General features: G+C 38.8%; 1 protein-coding gene across 2 annotated transcripts in view; it reads right to left on the reverse strand.

Moving 5' to 3' along the window:
* Positions 1 to 23,950, reverse strand: part of ATP6V1H (ATPase H+ transporting V1 subunit H) — a 127,557-nt gene that overhangs the window by 14,022 nt on the left and 89,585 nt on the right. For both annotated transcript variants that reach the window (XM_053558756.1, XM_053558757.1), the window contains one exon: positions 9,161 to 9,274. In XM_053558756.1, coding sequence (XP_053414731.1) covers positions 9,161 to 9,274 — 114 coding nt within the window. The remainder of the gene's footprint in view (positions 1 to 9,160; positions 9,275 to 23,950) is intronic.

Genomic DNA, 23,950 nt, shown 5'->3' on the forward strand with positions numbered 1-23,950 from the left:
AAATAAATCAAAATGCATTATTCTTACTTAAAATAACTTATTCTTCCTAGGGGAGGGGAGAAATAGAAAAATTGTTGTAGGTTGTCAAGAGACAATAAAGTGGATATATTTGATTTTTAACATAGAATATTCAAAAGATATTTTTAAAAATGGATGTGTATGCACACATTTTTCTTTTGTAGGCAGAATATAGTCCTTCTTCCAAATGAAAAAAGAAGTCTTAAAATTATGCTAAAAGTTTGTTAACATTATAACGTATTAGTCATGAACATATGAACCTTACCAAATAATACAGCTCATTCATTTATATTTCCAATCATTAAAGAGAACAAATGTCTGTAGTAATCGAAACCTCTTATAATTTACTTTCTTAAAATTGTATTCATGTGGGAAAACATTCACTCTTGGTATCCCAAATAAAATCTCCAATACTAAATTCTGTTGAAAAGCTTGGTAAGGAGAAGTTTTTCTAATACCTTTATTACCACTGTCATAAAAACACCCTAGAAGAGATCAAAGATACATCATTTTCAGAAAATCATAACTAAGATAGGAAAGTGATATTGAGTCCCATTTTTCTCAAGATAACTACCTGAAATGAAACTTATCAAATGGTACTTAGGTGCCAGACGGAAAACAGAAATGAGATAAAGTACTCCCTGGTTCCCAAGCTCAGGGCCATTCTTACCTCCTCCCAGTCTCTCAAGGAAACTCACACAAGTCTCCCAAACTGTTCCATTTTCTCTGTTTAAGATTCAGTTTCTTATGTACTGCTCACTAAAAAGGCATTAGCACTTTTCAAAAATAAGATCTCAACAAATATTTTACAACCTTTATAATAACTAACTCAGGTAAGAAACACCCATGGATGCTAAAATAATTGGGTGAAGGTGTGCTGGGAAACAGAACAAGTATTTAGAGTCTCAAAATATCACCCCCTAGATTACTTATGTTCTACAAAAGAAAAGAAGTTCACATACGGTGAAGAAATCTAACAAATGCCACTGTAACTACGTGCTCCAGGTTAAATGACCAGTGACAGGGTGAACTGACTCAGGAGCTTCCTGCTGGAACACTGGGGGGACACATCTCTCCTGCCGAAATGTACAACCTCCATTTCATCATGAGGAAATACAGGCGGACCCAAAGTGAAGGATAACATACAAATAAATACTGTCCATGTCACGAAAGACCAAAGAACTGTTCTACTGAAAGAGGACCTGACAGCTAAATGCAATGTATGATCCCGGATCAGACAAAGAAGTATTCGCTAATAGCCAAGAGTACAAACAACAGACAGGAAGTCTAATTGTGAGCTATAAATGGCGTCAGTGCAGCACAGAAAACCCCCCTTCTGAAGTACTCAGGGTCCCAGGGTCATTACGTCTGCCACTCATCCCCCAACAGTTCAGGGAGACGGAGAGAACGCTGAGTGGGAGTACAAACCATGCGGCAAAATGTCAACACGGGGGAATCCAGGTGAAAGTGACTCTTCCATAGGTAAAATTCTTTCCACTTAAAACAGTCAGAACCCAAACCAACCAAACAAACAAAGCTTCATAAGAAAACTTTCTTCTTTGCATACTTTCCTTTTTCATCACAACCAGGACAAAAGCTTCATTCTACAGACAGGGAACCAGGAAGGCTGAAGGACGCTGATGCCTTCATGACCTTGTTGAGCTGCTACTACTGACTCTGGACTTGCCAACATGGACAGCTCACGTGATATGAGAAAGGCAAATCCTTTACTTATTAAAATAAAAATCCTAAAAGAAATAAAACTGACATTCAGATTACTATGATCACATTCGCAGGGTGCCTCTGCAGGGAAGTCCTCCCTGACTCCAACTTCATCTTCCCCACCTGATTCCTCAATCCTCAGGACTCAGCTCAAGCACCACCTCCCTCAGGCACCATCCCTGGGCTCCTGTGACACCTATACATACTTCTGTCCCAGCCCTCGTGACACTGCATTGAAACTGTGGGCTACGCCTTGATGTCCTCCTTCTTATTTCTCTACATTAGCACATTCTGAACATCTATTATAACAAGTATTCCTGCCCCTGCCCAATCTGTGACAAGCAGAGATCAAAGTAAACACTCCTGTAACTCATCATCAGGGACAGGAACCACATACAAATGGAACAGGGCAGTGTCCAAACCAAACACTAAAATGTGTTCTCAGAAGATATTTCTAGGATATTTACCAAGATAGGAAAAATTGTCATCCCAGAAACCATTTTTGTTTCAGGTGTCTACAAAGACCAGGCCTTAAAGCCCTTAAGAGCCAACACAGAGGTATAGGGAAGTAGAGCTCCGACCTCTTAGGGAAACCTCTGGCCCTCAAGCTAACACTTTGGCACCTTTTGTCTGAATTCATTTTCTTTTAAATTTAAGTAAGGATAGATGATAAACTTCACTTAACACATATAAGGGGATTTTAAAATATTAAAAAAGTCACTGCTACATTACTGCATAATTCCTTTAAAATGTAAATTTAATAAAAATACAATTAAAGAATATTTATATCAAAAGGCACCTTTTTTAAGATGACAGGTTTATCACGACTTTTGGGGTGGGAAGGGCCGATTCTTCAGATTTTTACTAGTGACAAAAACTTGTCAGTTTATTTCCATTGCCCAGGAGATTTTCCCCCCCATCAGATACAACTTCTGGATGATATACATAGAAAGAAAACTGAAAAAATAATTCAAAACCTTAAATCTTGGGCCAGGCATAGTGGTTCACACCTGTAATCTTAGCACTCTGGGAGGTCAAGGCAAATGGATTGCTTGAGCTCAGGAGTTTGATACTGGCCTGAGCAAGACTGAGATCTCTGTCTCCAAGAAACAGCCGGGCGTTGTCGTGGCTGCCTGTAATCCCAGCTACTCAGGAGGCAGAGGCAAGAGGAACACTTGACCCCAGGAGTCTAAGGCTGGGGTGAGCTATGATGCTACAGCACTCTACCAAGGGCAACAAAGTAAGATTCTGTCTCAAAAACAAAATAAAAAAATTGAATCTTTTTAGAGAGTAGATATAAAGTTTGTTTAACCTATAATAAAGCACTTTTCAGCATACTCTACAGACTATTGTATTTAAGTTTATTTGATTACTTAACACATGCATGCACACACACCAAGTGACCACAAAGTAACTAACCGCTCCACCCACAGAAACAGAAAACATATAAAAGGAAAGCAAATTAATTCATTTATTCTTCTATTTCTTCTTACTAAACAAGCCTTTTCTGTTCTCTATGCTTTATCAATTCTTTTTTTTTTTTTTTGTAGAGACAGAGTCTCACTTTATGGCCCGCGGTAGAGTGCCGTGGCATCACACAGCTCACAGCAACCTCCAGCTTTATCAATTCTTTAAAACCTAATCCAGGTATTTTGTCTGGGAACTTGATCCTAATCAAACCAAACCAAACCATGAACTAGATCCACCCGTCCTCATCACTGAGTCATATGCACCTACACGTGAAATCTGTATTTGATTTAATATTTCATTGCCAACTGCACAGACTCCATTATCTATCAGGGGGTTTATTTTCTTTACTGTGAAAATGCTTGTTATCTACCTCTTCCATCTTAAGATTTATGTTATGCTGGCATTTCCAATTCAATTCAAATTAAGTGGTACATAGTATCTAGAAAAAGAAAAAGTCAGTACAGCCTCCAGCAGTATATCTTGGCCGGGCGCAGTGGCTCATGCCTGAAATCCTAGCACTCCGGGAAGCCAAGGTGAGTGGATTGCTGAGCTCATGGATTGGAGACCCTGTCTCTAAAAATAGCCAGGTGTTGTGGTAGGCACCTGTAGTCCCAGCTACTTGGGAAGTGGAGGCAAGAGAATCGCTACTTGAGCCCAAGAGTTTGAGGTTGCTGTGAGCTAGGATACCATTGCACTCTACCGAGGGTGACAAAGTAAGACTCTGTCTCAAAAAAAAGAGAGAAATATCTCTTAATTAGCAAAGCAGAAGCAGCTTTAGACTGGGAGACAGAATTGCTCAACTGATGGTGAGACAACAGTTATAAAGATCTCCTCTTTACTTGTAACAGATTTTGATACTCTTTTAAAACCCAGTTGTTTTTAATACACACAGAGGATGACAAAAAATGTATACACATCTTTAGAAAGGAAAAGACTATTAAAATTGTAATACTCAAGTCATGTTTGATGTCTGCAATTGTAAGAGATATCAGATATAATATACAAGATAACAAACGCCGTTGGTATATATTGAGTATTACAATTTTAACACACTTTTTCCCTTTTATAAAATGTGTTCACATTTTTTGGCACCCTCTCTGTGTATGTGTGTATACACACACACACAAAATTAATACACAGAATATATGACAGTAAAGATATTTTCAAAGGTTCCTCCACTAAAAATGTCATAAGAATAATGTGGAAAATTCCAGGCACCCAGAAAGAGACCACAGTTTTCTAAATTAATTTATGGAAAAGTTTAATCTGGAAATGTTATATGTTTATTGAAAATCATATGGAAGTTTAATACCATGATTATTGATGCTAAAAGTTTAAAACACATAAAAGGTTTTTTATTCAGTTCATAAATAAGTATTTTAATTACTATATTTATGGCTCTGCGCTTATAGAGAAACTAAAATATCCTAAATAGATATAAATATCAGAAAACATAGCAGTTTTATCCATGCTGTTGACCTAGTGGGTTTTCTCTGTTATGTTAATCTACCTATATATAAAAGATCTAGAGAAGGGAATACTCTTATAACTTATTCTGCTTTAGAAAGGGTTGAAAAAGAATCTAGAAACACAAATAGAAAATTCTGCATGAGATCCTCTACCTACAAAATTGAGTGTTTCTTTCCTGAAGTCCTGAGCTGTCCATATGCACATACTGTTGCTTCTGAATTAGAGGCTGATTACACTTAAAATCATTCTGTAGGAGAAAAATGATGACATTTTATGATGTTAAATAATATGAACTGGGAGTATATACATAAGTTCTCTAGAGTAAGTTGTCATTGCTTATATATTTTGCCAAATTTATGAATATAAAAATTCACACTGCAGAAAAGAACAAGGGATAGACCAGGAATGTCAGGGTGGATATGAAGAGATCAGAAAGCTGTGCGTGTCACTGTGAGGGGACCCGTGAGCAGGAACCACCTGCTGGAGGCCTCCTGAGTGAGGGGTCCCCAGTGGGCACCAACTGTCCCCTCCTCCCAGCGACTCTATTCTTCTCCCCACCCACACTCAAGTAGGCTATCTGTAATCCATTAGTCCACATAAACACAGATGTGAAGCAGAAGGGAAGAAACTGGCTATTCTAAGACCTAGAAAGAAATAATATAAGACAACTATAAAATTATGAAAAGTAAACATGTTTACATGTTATACGGCTCTATATTTCATGTTATAAAAGCTTAAATCTATCTCTACATTATCAAGAAATTGTACATAATGCCTTATAACAGAATTAAAATCAAGATCCATGGCCAACCCAGTTTCATGATTTCACAAGTATCTAATTTACACATAGAATGAAATTTTAAAATTATGCTTAAAATTTTTTTTAATTCCCTGCCGAAAATAATAAATATTAACTTTACTATGTCAAAAATTACAAATTAGTCTAATAAACAGAAACTTTAAAAATAAACAATGCAATATCAAAACTTTAAAAAACATTTAGGGTAGAAAAGTAAAACATAGCCAGGGATTGTGGCGGGTGCCTGTAGTCCCAGCTACTTGTGAGGCTGAGGCAAGAGAATTGCTTAAGCCCAAGAGTTTGAAGTTGATGTGAGCTGTGACACCACAGCACTCTACCCAGGGCAACAGCTTGAGCCTCTGTCTCAAAAAAAAAAAAAAAGGAAATTCAGATTATACTGCAAATGTAAATTGTGACATGGGAGCAAATGGTGACTCTGGAAAATGGCCAGCAAGGTCAGGAAAGGGTTGCTGTTGCTGCCACACACACAGATTTCCATCCGACTTTCATCCACAATTACATTTTAGTTATTTTCAAATAATGTATTTTACTATAAAGTGCTAAAATACATCATTTATAAAAACTCATTTCAATTTGAATCAAACTGATTCTGAGGCAACAAACTCAACTATGTTTCAAGTTTTCACTTGAAGTACTTCTAAGAGAAGTTTATACGGTTCAATCAATAAACATCTTTAGAACATAACCAGCGTATTTTAGAGTAAAAAATAACTCCTATTATGGGAAGGTAGAAAAGTAGTTTTAAGCAGCATGGCTTAACATAACTAGTTTACCTGAATAAAGACACTGACCCAAACCCCATTTACATTTGGGGATGTACTTTGTAAAAGATTACTTTCCAAATTGTATTCTATATACTCTCCTATTAATCTGATATAGAAATAAATTGATTGGATTTTGACTATTGAAAAAAACTAAATTGCTATTAATTTAGCAACTTTCATTCCTCTGGCTCACAAAGACACAGAAATTTGTTAAGTCACAACAGAGTATAGAGGTCACATATGAATAATAATCTTCCGTAATATGAAAATTTCTTTATAAACAAAGTATAGAAGAATAGTAAGACTAATCTTGTTCATTAAATACAAAAGAGATTTATCAAAATTAAAACATTAAAGTTAAAATAGCTTGGCACATAACTACAGAGAGGGAAGAAAAAGAACACCTTGTCATTAGCCAGTTGATGATAAAGAACAAATAAACCAGTTTCTGTCTATAAAAACACACTCTTCTTCTTCCAGTCATACATAAAAAATGGAACTATGAGACTAAGTTCCTAAATTCAAGGGAAAAAAATCAAATTTCAAATGTTTTATCCTCTACCAAAAAACACAAGCTTGTTCCCAAAAATAAATAAAATAAAATATTTTATCTTCAATGCATAATCATTTAAACAAAAATTCTCAACCAAAATATTTCCTCAAGCAATGGGGAAAGGTCAACATTCTATTTCTATTTTATACACATCTTTTCTTTCACTCAGAAATATACACTTTTTTAAAAAACAAGAAAAACACTAAACCAACCAAAAAACTCTTCAAAAAAAGGCTATTAAAATGAAATCTTTTGTATTAATAAAACAAGAATTACATTTGAGCAAAACTAATTTCAGCAAAAAGGGAAGATAAAACTGTGACTTGCACAGAACCCTAGAAAGACATTTAGCAACAGCCCTCAATTCTATTAAACACTCAGATCCTTTAATTTTGTGAAAGATCCGTAAACAAACTGTAAGGCATGGAATTTCTAAATATTCATGTATGTTGAAAAATCTAGCTCAAGGTAAGGTAAAACAAGGGGGAAAATCCTATAGAGTGTTCTGTGTTTGACTGAGAGACTGGGAGAGTTCTTCCTTCTGCTACACATAAGGAACTGTTTGGGGCACCCTCTGCTTCAATCCCATTCATCTTGCGGTGGGATCTTCAGCCCATCAAGTGCTGACAGCACCAGCTCTGAAATCTATCCCACATCCATCTACTTCTTTTCTCAACATTTATCATTGAGTCCAAGCGCCCAACCATCTGAACCCCAGAGCACCATGTGGCAGCTAAAATGTTCTCACTTTCACACTAAGCCCTGTACGCTCTGATCCTCAGAGAGTAGCCAAAGTGATCTTTTTAAAACATACACCAACTTTTGTCGTTCCCCTGTTTAAAAATCTTTCAGTGGCTTTCAACTCACTTTACAAAATTAAGAGTCAAATGACGAGCTGTTAAGACCTTCTGTGGTCAGGTCCTGCCTGCCTCTCCTGAACCACATTTTTCCATCCTAGCCCTTGTATCATCTTCAGATCAGGGCTTCTCAGTCTCAGAACTGACAGGTTGGGGCCAGATGCTGCAGTAATGGTAGGTACTGTCTATGTCCCGCAGGATGTTTACCAGCACCTCTGGTCCCGACCCTGTAGTGCCAATGCTACCTCCACCCACAAGTGTCACAACCAACCAAGTCCCAATATACTGTTTTAAACAAGCCAAGCTCATTCCTGCTTTATGGGCCTTTTTCCCTCTCACTTCCTCTACCTGAAATGCTTATTATCCCCTAGTAATTGATCTGTCTGCCTGGTTCCTTATTATTGTTTTGGCTTAACTATCTGGCCTACTCAAGAAGTGTTCTCTAATCATCCTATGTATATTTGTACCCACTTCCATCATTATTTATAGCCAGCACTTAACACGTCAGGGTAGGAAGTGCTCAAAAAGCAGTTGTTGTTAAGAATGCAAAAATGTCAGTGTCTGTGAGGGAAGAGCTTGAGTGGCAGGACCGTAATGTATACCACGGGACTCCACAGCAGCTCTCCATACCCCCTCCTACACTGGTCTGTCTGCACCAGCAAGCGCACCCCTGCTAACGCACCATTCATCCCTTCCTTTGGAGGCACTGGTAGCATTATCATTACAGGCAATGTATTATTGTTCCTTAAAAAAACAGTCCAAAAATCTGATCATTCTTCCAGAGGGTGCAGAACAGAGAGGCACCTGGACTGTCCAGAAGAGCACTGGGAATGCTGAATGCATAACTGGTGACTACAAGCACCCACGCCAAAGGCACCCATGTCCTTTCATGTCACGAAGGGCCCACCATCATATCAAAGCAAATGCTCCTTAACTTATCTTGTTTTAAGTAGGTTAATAATTTTTATTTTAAAAATATGAACAGACAATAGGAAAGCTTAACTTCAGTTACTTCAAAAGCAAAAAAGCTGTGATGAATAAAAGGTGACAGTTGAATCTGAATACATTCATCAGTTTTTAGTGCTCTTATGTGAACTGGTAAAATTCATTCAGGCTAACCGTATGTTGAACAGTTAAACACTGCACAAGTGGAGCATATCTCTAAAGTAATCAGTAACCAGCTGTATCCCGTTCAACTATAAAACATACTGACTTACATCACAGGGTTCTTTAATTTACTTCTACAGTTACTTTTGATATCATTGCTCTGAGCACATTAATACATTCTTTGAAACTATTAGTGCAGTTCATCTTTTCAAAATTATCATGTCATTGCTCTGAGCTAATAAAATATATTTCTAAACTTTTAATCAAAATCACTGGTATTAAAAGTGATCACTCATAAGATCATTACATAAGAACTTTGGAAAGGCAAACAAGAACTTGCCGACCGATGTAAGAGGACAAGCAAAAAGCTGAAACGTACCAGTTGTGCACCATGAGCTTCTGCACAGCCAGCAGCGCGTTGTACCGGACCTGCTGGTCCTCGTGATGCATGTGGTTCATCACCAGCTGCTTCCCACCGAGCTGCTCAATGACCCTGACAACAAAGGAGGCTTGGTGAGGAGGCTGCAATTACTTTGACGTTCATGCTGTTCGTAAGCAGAAAGTTTAAGTACCCAAATGCCAAGGGACTTTTTAAAAAGTTACAGTATACACCAGGCATGATGATGGCAATGCCTGTACTCCGGAGCTACTCAGGATGACAAGGTAGAAGAACGGCGTGAGCTCAGGAATTTGAGACCAGACTGGGCTATATAGTGAGACTCTATGACAAAGTAGTTAAGTTAATTATAATTAAATAAAAGTTATATTTGCAACTAAACCATGTCTTTTTTACATAATTTTCTCTGAATCGCAGATTTAAAGTATTCAAATCCAACTGTTGTTTTCATTTCTTAATCCAAGAAAACATCATCTCCCTACCACAAACGATATTCCAGACTAAAGTTTTCTGGGTGGTTGATCACTAACTTATTACCAGCATTTCTGGCTTGCTTAAAATCAGTATTGAGTATCATCTCGTCTCTATAATAAAATAAGATTAACATGAAGTGCACTAGAGACCATGCTGTGTGACAGACACGGACTGAGAAGATTATCAGGGGACAGAGGGTCAAAGAACATCCATGTTAATTTCCTGGACAAGACTGTCCATTCTAAGACACCTGCCTCTTTCTCATAACAAAAGACAGAGCCATGTGACCCTCTGGGCAGTGAGATGAGGAGAAAATGCTTATCTTCCAGAGCCCCAAGGTGATGGGCAGCCAGCACTACTGTCTACCACTACCTCCCTGACACCCTGAAAATCTGCTTACTACAGACACAAAACTAAAGTGAAAATGGCTGTTAGCTTCATGAACAGAAAGACAGAGATTCTTTATTCCTTTGCAATGGTGTAGTCACGGAAGGAGCAGTGTAGTTCTCAGCCCCAGAATGCCTGTGGGGTTCCCTGCCCATTTTTCATCTGCCAGTACTGTCTGCTGGACCATGTCCATTACACAGTAACAAGGGACACTTTAAAACAACAGGGCCTTTAGTCGTTTAAGCCAAACTCACAGATCAAGAAAGTTTCTAGGATCTCAAAGAAATGAGATGAGGGTTTGAGGGAGGGCTTTTACCTGTATTTCTTTTCATTTTTTTATTTTAAAAAATTATTTTAATGTATTAAGGGGCAAAAAAAGAACACAATATAAATATAATGAAACATTACTAGAATACTTACTATGTACCAGGCACTGTCCTTTAAAGGCATAAAGCCCATGTCCCCACACCACAGTGAGCCTAGGTTGGTTGCCATGACAACGATACAAGGGCTGCCCACCTTCTGTCCATTCTCCTCATTGTGGTCAAAGGGATCTTTGTGAAACTCTGAATATCAACTTTCTGCTTAAAACAATTCCGTTGCTTCCACTGCTGTTAACAAAAAGACCAAATGCTTAGAATAGATGGCGAGGCCCTGTACGGTCTAGCTTCACAAAGCACAGCCATAGGCCCCGTTCTCCGGGACCCTCTCTGAGCACGGTGACGCCTGCCTGCAGGAAGCCTGTCTAACACAGTTTCTCCAGGCACATCCTGGCCTTCAATGCTCAGGAACACTACATAGCACTTGAGTACTACACTGGGGGCCCATTTTAAACAGCAAAATCACCACCAGAAAAGCACAAAAATGAAAAAAAAAAAAAAAAGTGGCACCAAATCGACTGCACGGAGGACACTTTATAGAGCAAGATCAAAGAGAAAGGGCAGAACATCACCATCCCCCTCCAAGGGGAAAGTGCCTACTGACAACTCAAGAAAAAGCACCACGGAGTTCTAACGCAGGTAATCTGAGCAGGTTGGTGACTTCCCAACTCTTGAATCTGTGAATAATGAAGATTAAGACAAAATCTCAGAAAGCTATCATCTTATAAGCAAAATGTGACTGATAAAAACCAGATCACACCCCATTGACCATAATACCAACACGAGCACTTTTCCACAGGTCGGGCCCTATGCTAAACGCTTAATATTTTTTATCTCATCTAATCCTCACAACAAATCTACTGCCTAACACTCTATAAAGCAGAGTGTTATTTTTTGACATTTTACACTACCCTGCCCCTTATGTATCTTCCTTCTCATGCTACCAGCAGCCAAGAAAATTTTGAAGAGCTTTGTTTTTCATAATTGATATTATGTTCATTTCTTAAGCATTCATTTTCAAACTACACATGATTGCTCTTCACCCCAGCAAGCAAGCAGATCTCATAGAGAGGCAGGGAACCTCACCTCGATAAAACTCACATTGCTATGAAACAATTGTCCATTTCATCCTTTCAATGCCAGATATAACTGAAGCACTGATTACTTGCAGATTATATAAATCTCTGATACCATAAATACTTGAAAAAAAAAAAATGGTGAGAAGAAGCCTTCCAGCTGGCAGATCACAAGACATTGTTAAAAAGATGTGATACTTGGGTGATTTACTTTAGAACTAGATTCAAGTACTTCATTTATTAGCTATTGTCTAAAAGGGATAAGCTTGTTAATCATAATTAAAAACAAACCGAGTCAATAGCATGTTAAGCTTTAGGGATTTGTAATATTATATACATGATTAACAAGCTCAACAACAGTAAGCACATTGAAGGAGTACAAATAGCTACAAAGAGAGAAATGACATTTCAGAGTCAACTTTAAATATTCTAAAAAGCACAGAACTATTTTTGTTATAAACAGCGGTTCTCAACCTGTAGAGAATACACAGGAACTGTATTAAAGGGTCGTGGCATTAGGAAGGTTGAGAACCACTGGGTACAAAGGTCTTTTTCCCTCTTACTATAGTCTAATTCAGATGAATTTACATAAAATGTCACAATAAGAATTCTATTTTTTAGCATTCTATTAATGGCTGTTTAGGAAATTACTTCATAGTATAACAATTTGATTCCACACATATTGCTAGAGATGGTTAATTTAGGTTTCATGTATACCTCCACCGATATGTAAGTCAATATACACTCTAGAGTTTATAAATTCAATGAGCACAGAAACCATGTTTATTCTGTTCCTCACAAAAAGGTTAACTTTTTTTTTTTTAAATAATAAAGTTCATGGGGGGGGGGGCCGCTGTTTTTTGTTTTTTTTGGTTGGGGCTAGGTTTGAACCCGCCACCTCTGACATATGGGACCAGCGCCTTACTCCTTGAGCCACAGGTGCCGCCCCAAAGGTTAACTTTTTTTAAAGTAAAAAAGATAATTATTTTCCAGATTTCTTTTTTTTTTTTTTTTTTTGAACCTGCCACCTCCAGCATATGGGGCTGGTGCCCTACTCCTTTGAGCCACAGGCGCCACCCTCCAGATTTCTTTTTTCTGGCAGTTTCTGTCCGGAGCTGGGTTTGAACCCACCACCTCTGGCATATGGGGCCGGCGCCCTACTCCTTTGAGCCACAGGCGCTGCCCTGCAGATTTCTTAATGGAGATACTTTTTTTGACACAGAGTCTCACTCTGTTGCCCAGGCTATAGTGCTGTGGCATCAGCCTACCTCTCAGCAACTTCAAACTCCTGGCTCAAGAGATCCTCTTGCCTCAGCCTTCCCACTAGCTAGGAGTACAGGTGCCCACCATAATACCTGGATAATTTTTTTCTGTTTTTAGTGAAGATGGAGTCTCACTCTTGCATAGGCTGGTCTTGAACTCCTGAACTCAAGAGATCTTCCCCCCACCAGCCTCCCAGAATGCTGGGATTACAGGTGTGAGCTACTGACCCAAACAATGGAGACATTCTTTCTAAGCGTAAAAGTAATTGAAGAAACCACACAGGTTTTCCTGGAATGAATATTCCATGAGACAATACTCAACATGGTGCCCAGCTCCTAGAAGATGCTCAATAAAACACTGCTGACCTCATGAATTTCACTATATGATAAAAATTTTTGTGAACAGAAAAATAATGCAAATGGCAATTTTTAAGTGTTTATCTTAAAGATGATAGCTAATATTCATAATAAATCATGAAAGTAATCAAAATATAAGTTAAATGCACCAGGAGGCATTTTCCCTTAAGAGAGAAACAACAGCACTCAGAGCTACAGAGAGGTTGGTGGAAATGGTGCCTCCTATGTTGCTGAATCAGCCTACAATTAATAATGTTTTTAAAAAATCTCAAAAACACGGACAGACCCTGGAGTGGTGTCTGAAGGGAGGTCAGTCAAGCCACTGGCCGGCCCAGGTGCTTCCTCACAATTCAAGATAGACTGCATCAACATTTACTTTTTTAACAAAAGCACTTTGTGACTTTAATAAAATACTAGAGAATAGCAGGATCCCTGGAAGTCCTTTACAAAAACTTATAATAAGACAATTTTGATGATGAACAGATGTGGCAACAACTGGAATAGCAAAAGGAACTAATTTTACAATACTTCCAGAATGCAGGTAGTGAGACAGTTAAAGAAGAAGACACCAGTCTTCTCCCAGAGAGTGAAGAGGAGGATGCCCAGGAGGACCGAGAACAAGTTTTGGAGCAGGAGGAATTCTCAGACATGGGTGCTGATGATCCTAAAGAGTATGAGAGAGCTAAAAACTCAAGTAAATTTGATATGAAGGAAAGCCCACTTTTTAGTGATAAGGATTCTGATCTTGATTTTGGTATCGGCAAACTGGAGCAGCAGAGCAAGGTGCAGTGCAAGAGAAAAACAAGAGAAAAGTGCATAGATGATAAATTCTTCAAACTGCATGAAATAGAGGCCTTTTGGAAAACACAGAAAAGAAGAGCAACAAAAAAGTGAGGAGGACAAAGCAGATATTGAGTTTTTTGAAGATGTTGGTTCTGATGAAGATGAGGAAGGGCTACCTGGAAGTCAGAAACTGAAGTCAAGTGAAAGTTGCAGAAACCTGAAATACACAGATTTCTTTATCCAACTGAAAGTGACGAAGACAGCGAGTGTTTGTGATGATGAACTAGGTTCAAACAAAGATGAGGAAGAAACGGCTGAAGAAGCAGAACTAAGCATTTCTGAAATGGATGAAGATGATGACCTTGAAGAAAATGAAGATGGTAAACAACACAAAGAAAGTTTGAAAAGAGTGAACTTGGCTTTGCCAGACGATGGATGATGAGGAAGCTGAGGATACACATGTTTTAAATATAAATAAAAATTCTGATGAAGTTAAATCTACCTTTGAAAAAAGACAAGAAAAGATGAATGAAAAAATTATATCTTTAGAAAAAGTTGTTGGAAAAAAAGCCTTGGTAGTTTCAAGGGGAGGAGACAGCACAGAAGCACCCAAAAAACAGCCTCTTGGAAAACACAGTACTTAGACCACGCCATCCAGAGGGCACCTGTGATTACAGAAGGGGGTTCCCTTCAGCTAGAAGGCCTCATTAAACAGAGGACAAGGGATCAGCTCGAGATGAGGAGGTACGTGAACAGAAACCTAAAGAAGATACGTCTGACATTAAACCATGAGAAGAGTAAACTGAGCCTTGCTGAAATTTATGAGCAGAAACACATCAAACTCAACCAGCAAAAAACAGCAGAAGAAAATCCAGAGCATGCAGAATTTCAGGATATGATGGATTCCCTCTTCTTAATAAGATTGTGTCAAGTCTACCAGCCATCACCATGGAGGAAGTGGCCCCAGTCAGTCTCAGCAGTGCAACTCTGCTGGCCCCAGAGGAGATCAAGGAGAAAAATGAAGCTGCAGATATAAAAGCAGCTGCTGAGAAAACAGCTACAGACAAGAAACGAGAATGGAGGAAAAAGAAATGTCAAAAGCATATGAAAATAAAGGAAAAGGAGAAGCAGAAAAACTGCTTAAAAAGAGGCAACCCAGAACAAGCAGGGAAATACACCAAAGCAGTAGCTCTAGAGAAGTTCCGCAGCTGACTGACACTGGCAAAGCTTCCCTAATGAAGGGTGAAGGTAAAGACAAGGCCTTAAAGTCATCTCAAGCATTCTTTTCTAAATTACAAGATCAAGTAAAAATGCACATCAATGATGCCAAGAAAACAGAAAAGACAAGATATTTCTGTTCACAAATTAAAGCCGTAATATATTTTGAAAATAATGTAAATATTAATATGTAATCTTATATTTTGTCATTGTTCTGTTTTATAATACAATTCTTGAGAGCCTTAAAAAAAAAGTCTCTTTCTTGGGAGACTCAAAAAGTCTATGGGAGACCAGTCATTTCATTAAATGTATTTCAGGGGACCTTTCAGAGTAAATTGGAATATATGTGCTAAGGCAGCACTGAACTTATTTTCAAAACTTTGTAGTTGGGCAACATCCATGATGAAGGAGTAAATGCAGGAGATAAAATAGGAGGTGTCATATGCAGAAGATCACAGTTTCCGAAGAAAAAAGTATATACTATATATATGCATGGGGAAAAAAGCTGAAGAGTAAACCATGATTTTTAACTCAGAGTGTGTGATATCAAGGATGCTTTTTTCCCTTCAATATTCTTTTCTATATTTTTCAAGTTTTCTACAATGAGCATTTGTTACTTTTCACAATAACTAGAATTTACAAAAGAAATCAACTGGGTTTGGTCAACAAACGGTTTGTGCCACCATCAAAACAATTTAATTTGTATTTGCATATGCTGTGCTGGGCTTGTGAGCACTTCAAGAGAACAAGCGTGAGTTCTTTTGGTAGCTCTGTCACACACCATGGAGTCTGCTCTCCTGTGTGGTGAACACTAGATCTAGTCACATACAGTGGCTCTCTTTTGAAAAATTCACAGTCTCATGAGGGAAAGAGAAGCAATCAGGTTATCTACTAGTCAAAATTTTTAGTTCTAAGTCACAGAACCTTGACTCCGTCTGATGAAGCAGGAAAAAAATTTACTGAAAAGCAACTACAATGTCTAGCTTGGAAGACTGGAGAATCACACTTGCAAGTTGCCCAGGCTGAATAATCAACCTAAAAATCAAGCTACCCAAATGAAATGTTGGCAGCTACATTTCATTTGCTGAGCTCAGCCCACTGGCTAAATGTAAGGGCGCTTAGGAAAGTGAACTGTGGGCATTTTTATCTTCAACTAAGGGAGAAGTGGTGAATTCCTTGAACATGGGAATGTGTTCTAGATACTATACTTCCTTAAAAAAAGAAAAAGCCCACTATGACATTCCAGGGTTTTGCAGCCAGCCAAGCTCTGTAATAGACTTCGGCAGTGGTTTGGTAGTATTGCTATCACAATGTTTTAACAGTTGAAACACTGTTGGATATATCAGACTTGTGCTATTAATTCATTTATGCAAAGGGGGCAAGTTCCCTCAGGATGACTGTCTGGCACCAGTCATCAAGGTGTCTATCAAAGGCCACAAGTGGTTTGTGTTTCCTGAAGAAAATGCAATAAAACAGTTTTGCTGATGTGCATCATATATATTTGAAAACTTAGATTAATGAAGAAGTGTGTTTCCTGGAATCATGTTACAATCTTCAGGGTTACAAGAACTTAATTGGCCAATACAGACGATAGGGTAAATTTGTTTATTTTTGTGTTATTTGTACACAATTTGTACAATTTGAGGGCAATTAACTGCCATGTTATGCTCTCCACCCTAACTTACAAAACAGGTAATCAGATCAAAAATATCTCTTTGAACTACAAAAGCAGTTATGAAAATAATATATTAAAAAACAGAAAAGGTGTTTCATGTTGAGAATTGAATATAAAATACAATATTTGGTACAGTAAGTCTCCACTTAATGTGGTTAAAAGGTTCTTTAAAACTTAAAATTTAAGCAAGATAACATAAAACAAAATTAATTTTTTTCTCATCAACATTATAATGAAATGACTTTATTCAAGGACTTGATATATGTCATTTCACTTACAGTCGCAATTTCCAAGAACCTACTGATGATGTTAAGTGAGGACTTATTCTACCTAAAAATATATCAGTGGACCAGCAAAACACTGACCTGTAGTCCCCCAAAACACTTGTTATAAATTTTATCAACTGATAAAGTCTACTGTTTGAGATAGACAAAAGGACAAAACTCTACAAGAGTTCTGACACTCTACTCCTGACATTCTGACACTCCACTCCTAAGAAACTTGTAAAAAGAAGACCACAAAGTTAATAACATTATATTCTTAGAGAAAGCCAAATTTCTTTACCAAGTAATATGAAAAATCACAATATGAAAAACAGTGAAGAACAACCGTCATCATGTTGAGTAGCAGATACTGTGCTTAACAATTGGACAAAGTCACCAGTTGACTTGCTTTACCAAGTTCCTTAGCAGTGCTTACTCTCAGCCAGCAGGGTTTTAAGTGTTTCTAACTCTCATAGCCATTCCCGCCAACTGATAGTAGTGACTTAGCATCTTCTAATTCAGTAGCAATAAAAAGCATAAAAAGAAACTTGAGTATAGTGATCCTGACTTACGACTCTAGAAGCCTGTTACAGATATCTCAGTAAAAGATCACAAACGAAATAATTCCTATCAGTGACATAAAAATTATCAATAATTTAAAGTATAATTTAAAATTTTTGAATATTATAATTAATCTTTTAAAACGTTTACTTCAAATCATTGGTCTGCAAATCCACTGAAGACCTATTAAGCTTGAGAAAACCCTACTAGCTTCCCTTCCTCAAGTGTAATTAGGTAATGCAAAGCCTACAATAAAAAAATGATAATCTGCAATCCCACAGATGAGAGATAACACCCTTTCATAATAAAAACCCTCAACAAACTAGGCAGAGAAGGAACATATCTCAGCGGGTAGGGCACCAGCCACATACACCAAGGTCGGGGGGTTCAAATCCGGCCCAGGCCAGCTAAAACAATAATGACAACTCCAACAAAAAAATGGCTGGGTATTGTGGCAGGCGCCTACAGTCCCAGCTACTTGGGAGGCTGAGAATAGGTTAAGCCCAAGAGTTTGAGGTTGCTGTTGAGCTGTGACACCACAGCACTCTACCGAGAGCAACATAGCAAGATTCTGTCTCCAAAAAAAAAAAAAAATATATATATATATATATATATATATATAAAAATATAAAATACCAAGTAGAGAAATGTATGGCACAAAATTATAAAACTTCTAGACAAAAATGCAGGACAAACTCTTCTAGATATCAACCTGGCAAAGAATTTATGACTAAGAATCTAAAGGCAATTATAGCAACAACAAAATAAATAAATGGGACTTGGCTAAATTAAAAACCTTCTGGAAATAATCAACAGAGTAAATAGCCTACAGAATGGTAGAGAATATTCATAAACTATTCATCCAATAAAGGGCTAATCTCCAGAGTCTACAAAGAATTCAAACAAATCAACAAGAAAACAAAACAAAACAACTCCATTAAAAAGTAGGCAAAAGACGTGAACATAAGTTTTTCAAAAGAAGATAAATGGCCAACGAATATATGAAAAAATGCTCAACATCACTGATCATCAAGGAAATGCAAATTAAAACCACAATGAGATCACCTTACGCCAGTTAGAATGGCTTTTATTTAAAAGACCAAAAACAATAGATACTGGTATGAATGCAGAGAGGAAGGAACACTTACACACTGCTGGTGGGACTGCAAATTAGTACAGCCTCTATGGAAAACAGTATAGAGATTTCCTCAAAGAGCTAAAAGTAGACCTGCCACTCAGTCCAACAATCCCACGACTGGGTCATCCACCCAAGGAAAAGAAGTCATTTCAACAAAAAGACACATGCACTCAAATATTTATTACAACACAATTCACTTGCAAAGATGTGGAATCAACCCAAGTGGCCATTAATTCGTGAGTGAAAGTAATGTATATATACACACACGTACATATGTATACACAAACACATATGTATAACACACATACACACACCCTGAGTACTACTCAGCCATAAAAAAAAAAAAAAAATGAATGTATGTCTTGGATGGAACTGGAGACCATTATCCTAAGTACCTAAAGAATAAAAAAACAAATAACACACGTACACTGTAATAACTTGGAACTAATTGACAGGCATAAGAGGGAAGTAAAAATCAGTGGAAATCAAGAAGTAGAGGGATGGGGAGAAGTAAAAATTCAACCAACAGGTACAAAGAACACTACTGGGGTGATGGGCACATGTACAGCCCTGACTAAAGCACTATGAAAACTACCAGAGTAACAGAAATGTTTGTACTCCCCTAATATTTTGAAACAAAAATAAATACAAATTATTTTATTTTACTAACAGATAATAGCTTGAAGACCCAGCCCTATCAGGAATAATTTCATATAAAAGGAAATGTTTTAAACTAACAATAGGGAATTAAAACAATATGAAAAGAATTCTCAAAGACTCAGCATCTTCCTAATATTCTGAAATCACATTACTTAGACAAACATTCTTCCCACATATAATCCTTGCCACATGTCTAGATCCAGGCAGAAACTATAAAAGTAATGGGACAATCTCTTGCTCCTAGAATTGGTGGAGTCCTGACATCTCTTCTCCTTAGACGCTAATCTGCTAGCCAAGATTGCCCTTTTATAGATGTTGGAAAAGAACAAGGGACAGCATTAGTTGGGCAATCAGGAATCATGGAGTTCAGCATTTGAAAAGAAGAAAGTAACTTGATTTTTTATGCTGTGCTTTCTCTGTGCTTAAAATGATAAAAAAAAAAAAAAACTTAACTTGTTTCAAAAGAAAAGAAGAAAAACCATCTGTAATCCCACAGATAATAGACAGCCACTGTTAATATGTCTATTGCTTTGTTTCCTATAGCATGTGCATGTTCTAACGACTAAGGCTGTGTTTTGCTCAGTTTATTGGACATAGTGACAAGCATTTTCCCATGTCATTAAAGACACCGGTTATTATATGTGGGCACCATACTGTTTGTCACCATTATTGCATTTTTTTTTTCTTTTGAGACAGTCTCACTGTGTTGCCCTGGGTAGAGTGCCGTGGCGTCATAGCTCAAAACAACCTCCAACACTCGAGCGATTCTCTTGCCTCAGCCTCCCAAGTAGCTGGGACTACAGGTGCCCTCCATAACACCCAGCTATTTTGTTGCTGTTGTTGCAGTTACCATTGCTGTTTAGCTGGCCTGGGCCAGGTTCAAACCCACCAGCCTTGGCATATATGGCCAACTCCGTAACCACTGTGCTATGGGCGCGAGCCATGCATATTTCAATGACTTTCAAAGTTCTTTGCTATAATGGCCTTTTGGCTAGAGATGCCAAGTGACGAACATAAAAAAAGAAAAGGTGGGAGTCACCTGCGCAGGTGTGTGCTGGCGGTGAGGGCGGAGGCTCAAGTAGGTGGTGCAAGATGGCGCCCGAGGAACAGCTTCCCTGCAACTGGGCACAGTGAGTCTGGGGAGATAAGACTCCAGGCATCTCTGGCTGGTGGGATCTGCCTATAATGATCCCTTTCAGGATACAGGGAGTCAGCAAGGCACTTCTGGACTCCAAGAGGAGGACAAAAACAGTGGAAAACTAGCAAGTGGTTGCGTGTGTTCGATTGACCTAATACCGCCGGCAGCCATAATTACAAGCAGCAGTGAGACTGCAAACTGGAAAGGCCTTACCTGTGAACTGTTTCAGTATTTTTGAACTTGGCACTCAGTTGAACTGCCTTGGGGAGAGCTTGGGCAGGAGTGTGGAGAACTTTGAGCATTGCCTAGGGCCCCAGACTGAGCCACTGACCCGGACGGAGCTAATAGCTAATAGTGTTCGGCTGTGAGAGAGCTGCCCCCGCAAGCTCCTCCTCAGGGTCGCAGAGCAAGGATCGGGCAGGAGCTAGTAACCTAGTAACTGAGCAGCCTAAAGGTGGGGACTGAGCTGCCTTACAGACTTAACCCTCAGGGGCAGAGTGAGACCGGTTTTGGCACACTGGAGCCTCGGGCTGTTGCTCTGGGTAGAGTGCCACGGCGTCACAGCTCATAGCAAACTCAAACTCCTGGTCTTGGCGCCGCCCAGACCAACCCGACCCACAACCCGCACCCACCAAGGCTCTGCATGCCCTGACCAGGAACTGCAGGAACTGTGCAACCCTGCATCCTCCCTCCTATACCCTCCCTGCCTCCACATCGGCCCACTCGTCTGGCCAGGGACTCTGGTAGCCTCCAGAGCCCTCCCTGCCTCTGCGCAGAGCCCTCTCCTGGCCAGAGACTTCTGGAGCCTTGGGTTCTCTGTGCCAAAGTCACTGGGCACCAGGCACTCCCAGAACCTGTGTGCACCACCTCCCACCCTCTTGCTGGATCCGGGGGTGTCACATTCCGGAGCTGCTTCCACAACCAGAACTCCCTGGCTGGGGCAGCCTCAGAGGAACTACACAGGGTCACTCCCTACAAAGATCCAGCAACAATAGAGTGATCCTGCTGGGGTCTAATCTTGGAGAGACACCTCCCCAACTCCAACGACAGCCAGAGGCAATGGTGAAAAACAATCATGAGGTGAAATCAACAGAAAAACTCTGGCAATATGAATAATCAGAGAAGATCAACTCCCTCAAGGATCAATGGGGCAGACACAGCACAAGATCCCATGCACAAACAAATAGCTGGGATGTCAGAAATCGAATTCAGAATCTGGATAGCAAATAAGATTGAATTAGAATTCCAAGCAGTAACCCAAAAGATATCTCAAGAATTCAACGAATTCAAAGACCAAATGACCAAAGATTTTGACACATTGAGACAAGAAGTTGCAGCCCTCAAAGATCTGAGAAACACAGTAGAATCTCTCAGTAACAGAATGGACCAAGCAGAAGAAAGGATTTCTGACATTGAAGACAAAGCTTTTGAACGCTCCCAAACTCTCAAAGGGAAGAGAAATGGAGGGCAAAAACAGATCACTCTCTCAGAGAGCTCTGGGATAATTCGCAGAAAACCAATATCCGTCATATAGGGATCCCCGAAAGCGACGAGTGGCTTCACAAGGCACAGAGTCTCTTCTCCATGAGATTGTGAAGGGGAATTTTCCAGACATGCCAAGAGATTCCGAAATTCAGATAGCAGTTTCAGAACTCCAGCACGACTCAACCCAAATAAGACATCCCCCAGACACATCATAATCAATTTTACTAAAGTTAATATGAAGGAGAAAATTCTGAAAGCAGCCAGACAAAAGAAAACCATCACCTATAGGAGGAAGAATATTAGAATAACTGTAGATCTCTCTGCAGAAACCTTTTTGGGAGTATACCTAATAAAGGATGTGAAAGATCTCTACAAAGAGAACTATGAAACTTTAAGAAAAGAAATAGCTGAAGATGTTAACAAATGGAAAAACATACCATGCTCATGGCTGGGAAGAATCAACATTGTTAAAATGTCCATACTACCAAAAGCAATATATAATTTTAATGCAATTCCTATTAAAGCTCCATTGTCATATTTTAAAGATTTTGAAAAAAGAATACTTTGTTTTATATGGAATCAGAAAAACCTCGAATAGCCAAAACATTACTCAGCAATGAAAACAAAGCAGGAGGAATCACACTACCACACCTGAGACTGTTCTATAAATTGACAGTGATCAAAACAGCATGGTATTGGCAGAAAAACAGAGAAGTAGATGTCTGGAACAGAATAGAGAACCAAGAGATGAATCCAGCTACTTACCGTTATTTGATCTTTGACAAGCCAATTAAAAACATTCAGTGGGGGAAAGATTCCCTATTTAACAAATGGTGCTGGGTGAACTGGCTAGCAACCTGTAGAAGATTGAAACTGGACCCACACCTTTCACCATTAACTAAGATAGACTCTCACTGGATAAAAGATTTAAACTTAAGACATGAAACTATAAAAATACTTGAAGAAAGTGCAGGGAAAACTCTTGAAGGAATCGGCCTGGGTGAATATTTTCTGAGGAGGACTCCCCAGGCAATTGAAGCAGTATCAAAAATACACTACTGGTGGGCGGCGCCTGTGGCTCAAAGTGGTAGGGCGCCGGTCCCATATGCCGGAGGTGGCAGGTTCAAACCCAGCCCTGGCCAAAACCCACAAAAAAAAAAAAAATTAATATAAAAAAAAAAAAATACACTACTGGGACCTGATCAAACTAAAAAGCTTCTGCACAGCCAAGAACATAGTGAGTAAAGCAAGCAGACAGCCCTCAGAATGGGAGAAAATATTTGTAGGTTATACCTCTGATAAAGGTCTAATAACCAGAATCCACAGAGAACTCAAACATATTAGCAAGAAAAGAACATGTGATCCCATCTCAGGGTGGGCAAGAGACTTGAAGAGAAACTTCTCTAAAGAAGACAGATGCACGAAACACATGAAAAAAAGCTCATCATCCTTAATCATCAGAGAAATGCAAATCGAAACTACTTTGAGATACCACCTAACCCCAGTAAGAGTAGCCCACATAACAAAATCCCAAAACTAGAGATGTTGGTGTGGATGTGGAGAAAAAGGCACACTTCTACACTGCTGGTGGGAATGCCCACTAATACGTTCCTTCTGGAAGGATGTCTGGAGAATACTTAGAGACCTAAAAATAGACCTGCCATTTGATCCTATAATTCCTTTACTAGGTTTATACCCAGAAGAACAAAAATCACAATATAACAAAGACATCTATACCAGAATGTTCATTGCAGGCCAATTCATAATTGCCAAGTCATGGAAGAAGCCCAAGTGCCCATTGACCCACGAATGGACTAGCAAATTGTGGTACAGGTATAGCATGGAATATTATGTAGCCTTAAAGAAAGATGGAGACTTTACCTCTTTCATATTTACATGGATGGAGCTGGAACAT

Source organism: Nycticebus coucang, chromosome 13 (assembly GCF_027406575.1).
Source record: "Nycticebus coucang isolate mNycCou1 chromosome 13, mNycCou1.pri, whole genome shotgun sequence".
NCBI lineage: Eukaryota > Metazoa > Chordata > Mammalia > Primates > Lorisidae > Nycticebus > Nycticebus coucang.